General features: G+C 42.3%; 1 protein-coding gene across 1 annotated transcript; it reads left to right on the top strand.

Annotated features, from left to right (window-relative positions):
- Nucleotides 1–452: 452 nt before the first annotated feature.
- tmprss7 (transmembrane serine protease 7) lies at nucleotides 453–7,184 on the top strand. Its single transcript, XM_079361870.1, has 17 exons — nucleotides 453–512; nucleotides 706–836; nucleotides 909–976; nucleotides 1,099–1,292; nucleotides 1,368–1,403; nucleotides 1,482–1,710; nucleotides 1,783–1,907; nucleotides 2,136–2,248; nucleotides 2,357–2,463; nucleotides 2,663–2,799; nucleotides 3,199–3,306; nucleotides 3,387–3,494; nucleotides 3,600–3,716; nucleotides 4,856–5,051; nucleotides 5,696–5,964; nucleotides 6,731–6,867; nucleotides 6,964–7,184. Exons 1-17 carry the CDS (start codon nucleotides 485–487, stop codon nucleotides 7,120–7,122), a joined length of 2,262 nt encoding a protein of 753 aa, XP_079217996.1. The 5' UTR covers nucleotides 453–484; the 3' UTR covers nucleotides 7,123–7,184.
- Nucleotides 7,185–7,758: the final 574 nt, after the last annotated feature.

Here is a 7,758-nt window from a genome sequence, read left to right on the forward strand (position 1 = left end):
ATAACTAGCTGACCTGTATAAAAAAACAGTGATACAAGGGGAAGAGTCACAGCAGGCTTCAGCTTTCTTGATGTCTCACTTTTATCATATATACATCCTCAAACATTGAGAATACATTGTGTGTGTGTGTGTGTGTGTGTGTGTGTGTGTGTGTGTGTGTGTGTGTGTGTGTGTGTGTGTGTGTGTGTGTGTGTGTGTGTGTGTGTGTGTGTGTGTGTGTGTGTGTGTGTGTGTGTGTGTGTGTGTGTGTGTGTGTGTGTGTGTGTGTGTGTGTGTGTGTGTGTGTGTGTGTCCTTTGTGGCTGTAGATTGCGGATGTGTCTGTGGAGTTGGCCACAGTGGACCACACTCTTCAGATGCTCCGCAGGATGTACAGGAAGACTCGACGGAAACCAAAGGGTCTCCAAAGGCTTTGGATTCGTCTGCTGAACATCCCACACCTTGCAGTCATCATCGCAGGTGTGGTGTTTGTGGTGGTGGTGATCATGTGGTCACTGCTGTGGGTGTTCATATGTAAGTGTCTGGATCTTTTATTTAAATGCAACAAATGTTTAGCTTTTCAAACCTGTTCCCAAAATGAATACCACCCCCACACCACTATTTTTAGCATTTAACTCTTTTTTTTTTTTTTGCAACTAATGTACTTTATATTAAGATTAAATTGTAACTATAAGTATTACTTAAAACTTTGTCTTGATTTCCTTAGTCCGCAGAGAAAGCAACAGTGCAGTGTATTTTGCCGGCATGTTCCGTGTTGCTAATGTGGAGTTCATCCCTGAGTACCGCCAGGCAGAGTCCCATGAGTTTGTATCCATGGCAAACAATATCCAGCAAGTGGTAGGCATCTGTGTTACACTAGCTGATCTCCTCTGAAGTCTTCGTGTTAATTGCTGGTGTCTGCTGTTGCAGGTGAGCAATGTGTACAAGATGTCTTCAGTGGCCAGTCTCTACAGGCAGGCTGTCATTTCAGACCTCAGGTACAGGGACTCGGTAAATCGGAGTTGTAATAAAGCTGATATTTTGATTTGGTTTGTGCGTTTGAATTCATTATCAAAAACCTCCACACCTCGTTTTTAATAGGCTGCTTTCTCTCACACAGTAACAACAAAGAAGGCGGTGTGCTGGTTCATTTCTGGATGGTGTTTGTAGTCACTCAGCTGAAGAGCGCTGCAGTGTGTGAGGAATGTGTGGGAGCCATATTTAGAGACTCAGTCCACACCAGCATGAAGAACAGGTCCTCTGTCGGCTATCTGCTGGGTATCCCAGTTGACATAGACTCCATCCTTATCAATGGTGCGTCTGAGTGCACAAACAAGCATCCTTATTTTTCTCATGTTCGCAGAGATTGATTATTGTGTCTTCATGCAGCTGTTCAGAGATCAGATTACGCATCAAATGGAGCAGGTAGGTGATACAGCTTGAATTCTAATCTATACTTGATGGCCCGTTTTGTGTCTTAAAGTTTGTTGGCTCTCCTTCCAGGCTCACAGTGTGTAGATAAGCTGTATGCCAACCTTCCCGGCTCAAGTGTCCCTTTAAACGTCTTCCCCTCATGGGGCGGTGTGACCTGCCATGTAAAACTCACGGCTGTCCCCGGATCTATGATCCGTCTGACCGTCGCCCTTTTCCACATCGAGCCCAGTGACTGTGTGCATGACGCTCTGACCGTGTATGATGCTCTGTTGCCCATGAGAGGGCGCATTCTGCACAGGTGAGCCTGCAGCTGATTTCTCTCCTTATGATATTAGACTCTGCGTCTATTAAAGCTGATCTGTTTTTGCAGGCTGTGTGAGCCGGTGTCCAGCTCATTGTCCCTGGTTTCTACCTCTAATGTCATGCTGCTGTCCTTCAGGATGACTAACGGCAACAAGAGCTTCAGGGGACACTTTGAGGCCATTGCTGGGGAAAGTACGTCACATTTACCTGGTTATTTTATATGGAGTAGTTCCCAACATTTTTAGAATTTATTCATGACCACAGAGATGTCAATTGTCTGGAATCTTAACAAGACCCAAAGAAGGGATTAAACTACAATTAAACCAGAAATGAATAATATGTGAATGATTGTTAGAAAGATGTTTTAGACTCTCTCCTGTTTGAAAGTCAAAAGTTAAATTCCATCTCTGTCTCTCTCAGTTTGCATGTCTCAAATTGAGACCCAGTTAAAAACTGAAACCTCAGGGCAGATCTACAGCCCCTTCTACCCCAGCCTTTTGCCCCCTCAGTGTGCCTGCACCTGGAAGTTTAAGGTAGAACACACGGACACTTACATGGCACCTCAAACTATGGGTGACGATGTTACTGCTCTCCTAAAAAAAGCTTTTATTGACCCATGTTCTGCTTTCATTTCATTTCAGACCCCTCACAGGCATTTAGGAGTTGCTTTACTTTTTGAAAACTATGTACTGAAACTGAAGGACATGAAGGCTTGTGACCAGGGCTGGTGGAAGATTAATGAAATCATGTATGTCGCTACAACCGCTTCATACAATTAGATTTTTTTTTTTACAAATATCTTCACAGACTGCTTTCTTCAGCTTACAGTAACTTCTTATCAAATGGTGGATTTTTATTAAGAGAAAATAAAGTCATGTTTACTCTTTATTCACTTGTACTTTACAACATCGTGTGAAGGTGTTTGATGGCTGTTCTCCTTCCATCAGTTTCTGTGGCAGCTATGTGGGATATCAAACGGTGTTTCGCATCGCGGCCCACCGCCCAGAGGTGGAGTTTCGCTGCAGTTCACGTAATTCTGCTCAACCTTTTCAGGCGTCTTACAGCAGCTACAATATCAGCCAACGTAAGCACAGCATGGCCAGAGAGACACTTACTATAACTGCCAGAATACGAATAAGGAAGTGGATCAAATGTGTTTCAGTGTACTGCAGTATGGAAGACTTAGTTTTAAAGTGGGCTCTAAAAAAACTTCTTATTTTTTGTTTGAAATATTAATTCTGATATTTCCTATTAAGCAAAAAATGTATAGTAATACACATCGCACAGTATTCATTGCTGGAACAGTTTGCACTGTCACGCTGTCATTTGTTAGATTCCAACAATGTGATCGAGTTAAACACCCTCATCAAAGAAGCTTCTTGAAATTAGGCCCTAGGAAACAAAAACTGTACATGTGTTTGTTTGAATCAGTTTTGTCCTACTTTTCTTTCCTATCACATGTATTTTACAACTCTTTCCCCAGCGTGTCCAGAGAGCCACTTCCTCTGCTCCACGGGACTGTGTGTGGAGAAGAGCCGACGCTGTGACGGTCTGGATGACTGCCAGGATGAGAGTGACGAGGTTTTCTGTTGTAAGTTGTGTCACAAGCAAAATAAAACTGGTTATTTTGATAGTCGTGCATTTAATTTTTTTGTGTGCATATTTTCAAAGCGAGGCCAACGAAGAATTGTGGAGGCCCAAGTCCTCTGCATCCTTTGTTTGTATGCAATGGAGAGACAGACTGCATCAATGGAAGAGATGAGATCAACTGCACTCAGGGTAGGATTTTACTCTTTTTTTTTTAAAGTTCATTATATTCACTGTCGGCCTTTAACCAGCAATAAATTATTTGTTTGTTCCTTTTTTCCTTTTTTAATTATTCAGAAACAACCTGCTCTGCCATCAGATATCAGTGCGACAGTGGCTCATGCATTCTGAAGAAGAACGCAAAGTGTGATGGTGTAAATGACTGTCAGGACCGCAGTGATGAGGCCGACTGCGGTGAGCCCTCTGAATGAACAGCTCAAAAATGGCATGAGGGAATAGAGCCACAGGTTGAACTCACTCCACACGCTTGTAGGACTCCAGCCTCTGTACATGGGCCAAGACCTTATGGCTAGGCCATCTGCACTCCAATAAATTATGCACATTTAAATATATGGAATTCACTTGTTTTGAAAACAATAGTCAATTAATCTACAATAACTGGCCTTGTAAAACTTTGAGGTTTCTGGTCTGATCATGATGCCTGAGTATCTGAATCCAGCTCAGATGGTCACTTGCCTTTTAGCCAGTGGCATTAATTCTGTAAGCACGTACTCTCTGAAATTCATGACAGTTTATGAAAGTGCTTGGATGTAGGTTAGGGGGTCACTAATATACTGTACAATACAACATCATCCTGTAGAGTGGTGTTTTATATATTCCTCCTCCATCTGATTGTCCTAATATGTTGGGGTTCTCCCTTATTTCTGCAAACTGCTCTTAACTTTCTGCAAACGACAATGGTTATCATATTCAAGTTATTCTAAATATACACTTATTTATATAATTTATACATATATACAAAATCATCACCTGAACTGTTTCTTAATGAACAGTAGGTTTTTGGTGATTAAACTGCCCCTCCACTGCCAGGTCCCTTATGTGGCTTCATGAGAAAGTTGTAGTAATTTCATAATCCACTGGGCTGTGTGCTCCGAACCGGCTGACCTGCAGCGCTGAGGTGACCCAGCTGTTAACGCTCTAATGTTTGCTTTAATTTGATCACAGGGGGGGCTCAATGTGATGGGAACAGGCCTGTCTTTGATCATTTATCAGCAAATGTGCATGCACACACACTGCCCTACTTTTTAATAAGGCAGCAGCAACTCATTGACCCATATTTCAAAAAATAGTGTTTTTAATAGTTTTTATATGTATGATATACAGTATTTAGCATACATAGCATACATCTGATATACAGTATATATAGTGATATACAGTATATATATATATATATATATATATATATGTATATGTTTATATGTATATGTGTGTGTGTAGAAATATATATAAATATATACACACACACACACACACACACACACACATACATATATAATTACTCCAATATGAATACAAATATGTGTCATCCACAGACTGTGGTCGCCCCTTTGTGGTTAAGAAGGTGGGTTCATCTACAGGAGCAGAGCGTATTGTGGGCGGAGATAACTCTATGGAGGGGGAGTGGCCTTGGCAGGTCAGCCTCCACTTCTCCGGTAACCTGTACTGTGGTGCTTCTGTCCTCTCTTCTGATTGGCTCATATCAGCAGCACATTGCTTCAGTAAGCAAAGGTCAGTGTGTACCACCTCAGATTTTCTGATAAGTGTAGTGGCCTCTGGATTCAAAGTGAAATACTTACATTTAATACTCCAAGTATCAGAAAAATCCCTTCAATTGTTTTGGGACCCCTAAGATTGATCTCAAATTAATTACGGACTCAATATCTAAAATAATCCATTGAACATATTAGTTAATTATCTTTTCAATAAGAAGAAGCTGTTTAAGAATAAAAACTAGTTGCATTATTACAGCCTATATAATAACTTAATTATACAGCTGATGTGTACCTGATCACTGCATTAAAGTCGTGAAATGAAATGCAGAGCGAATGTGATCTGTTTTTAATTATTGGTCATCAAAGTTTTACCTTAAAAGGCTGTGTTAAAATAATTTTTTTAAGTGATATCAATTAATAATTTTCTGAAATGCAATTTCTAAATTTACTGCAATAACATTTGATGTATACGACATTTTAAAGCCCTGATAACTTTTTTGCCTATAGTAAATAAATGTTGTTTAAAACTCGATCTAAGAGCTCAACAGACTCTCTATGATCCGTGCAGCGGTCCTCTCGCCTTCAAAGAGTTCATCTAAAAGACAGTAGGCTAGAATCTACGCTATCTTTGATGTCTCCTTGATCCCTTTCTCCTTACAGACTGTCTGACCCGCGTTACTGGAGTGCCCACCTCGGCATGCTGACACAGAACAGTGCCAATCATGTAGCGGAGATCCAGCGGATTGTGGTGCATGAGTATTACAACGCGTACACATTTGACTATGACATCGCTCTGCTGCAGCTGAAGAAGCCCTGGCCTCCATCCCTCAACCCGCTCGTGCAGCCTGTGTGCCTGCCTCCCTCGTCTCACACTGTCACCCACAGCCACCGCTGCTGGGTCACCGGATGGGGATACCGCTCTGAGGATGGTGAGCAGGGCCGCCCCTAGTCAAATTGGGGCCCTTAGAAGCATTTTATTTTGAGCCCCCCCCCCCCCCCCCATTACAAAATGACCGTATCACGAGGCAGGCTCAACTGCTTGTGCAGTTGGAGTAGTAAGAGGAGCATATGTAGCTGAAGAGATTTCTCCACTGCTGTTTGCCGCTGCAACCCTTTAAATTTCTCCATCATGGGTCAAATAAAGGATCAGTTTATTTTATCCAATCTCTAATATGAGACATTCATAGCATGATACACATGCTATGAATTAAATTCACCAAGAGATGGCGACATTTTACCTCCATGAAAATAGCCCAAAACTTCTATTGATAGCGTAGATTAATATGCTATAAAGCTGAGCTACCAAATGACCACCAACTGGTCAAATAGCATTTTAACCCTATACGCACAGCGTGTGTTCTGCGTGTAGGGAGGGGTGGCGCTAAGGGTGAGCAATAACTCAGATGAGCTCTTTGGCTTTTATACATATAAATGTTAACCTTTCGAATTGGATACTTTACAATCAATCAACCTTTTGAAATATTAATATTGCCTTTTCATACTTTAATCTTTTCCCTAACACAACTAAACTTTTGTTGCATCATACCTCTTAATGAGCTCGTCAAAGGCAGCACTAGTTGGTCTTTGACATCTTTGAGCAGTTTTTTTATGTTGGTTCTTCTTAAATATTGGCGTTATGTGTAAAAACCCTTTTCTTTTAGTTGCTTGATCTGTGTCTACATCTTGCCCTTGCAGACAAAGTGCTGCCGTCAGTGCTGCAGAAAGCCGAGGTGTCCATAATGAGTCAGACTGAATGTAAGAAGAGCTACGGACCCGTCTCATCGCGCATGCTGTGTGCTGGGGTCTCTTCTGGAGAGCGGGACGCCTGCAGGGTGAGCTTACATCTGTCTGCATTAGCCATAATTCACAGAATGTAAATTTAAACCACCTTGAAGCATTGAATGTTAAATGTGTTCTTTCTGCATCAGGGTGATTCAGGGGGCCCGCTGAGCTGTCAGGCACCAGGCGGTCGCTGGTTCCTTATAGGCATTGTCAGCTGGGGGGCGGGCTGTGGCCGACCAAACCTTCCTGGGGTCTACACCAGGGTCAACAAGTTCACCTCATGGATCTACAGCCATATCAGCTGACATAATATCTGATTCATTCACCGCCAGCAGAATGTTGAAATATTAGTCTCCCATATCAGATAATAAAGGCATAATCACTGCTTTTTTTGGGTGCTTTTTTCATAACACTTATATCTGCCTTTTATTTGTGTTACAAGGTGTCAAAAATGTTATGTCCCCTCAGGGCAAACTTGGGATGATCTTAAGTTATCTTTCTGGTCCTACAAGACTCACAACTGAGTTATAAGTTTAGTTCCGAATTCATAATTGCGATTTCTCGCCTGCTCTGCACCCCTGCAAAGCTCCCCAAGGGCACGGTAGCCAAGCTCCAATTGTTAAACTTACTCGCACACGTTTCCCTCAATCAGCCTTTTGTTCCTCCTAGCTTTTCTCCCGCATACACAACGAGGAAGTTTGCCCACAATATCTGTCGCACGGATGGTTGTGCGGATTGAGCCCTTTAATAGTGCTCCTATTGTCCCGCGCATTGCATTCTGGGGCTCCGTGTGACACCTGCCGCCCAATTCAGGTTAACGGGAGGCTGTGAATGCCCGACGCATCCGAGCCGCTCAGGTCGGATTTCTGAGGGTTTTTTTTTTTTTTTTCGAAAGGTAGCGACAGTGGGGATTTCCTCTCTCTCTCTCTCTCTCTCTCTCT

The sequence above is a fragment of the Symphodus melops genome (assembly GCF_947650265.1).
Source record: "Symphodus melops genome assembly, chromosome: 14".
Classification (NCBI taxonomy): domain Eukaryota; kingdom Metazoa; phylum Chordata; class Actinopteri; order Labriformes; family Labridae; genus Symphodus; species Symphodus melops.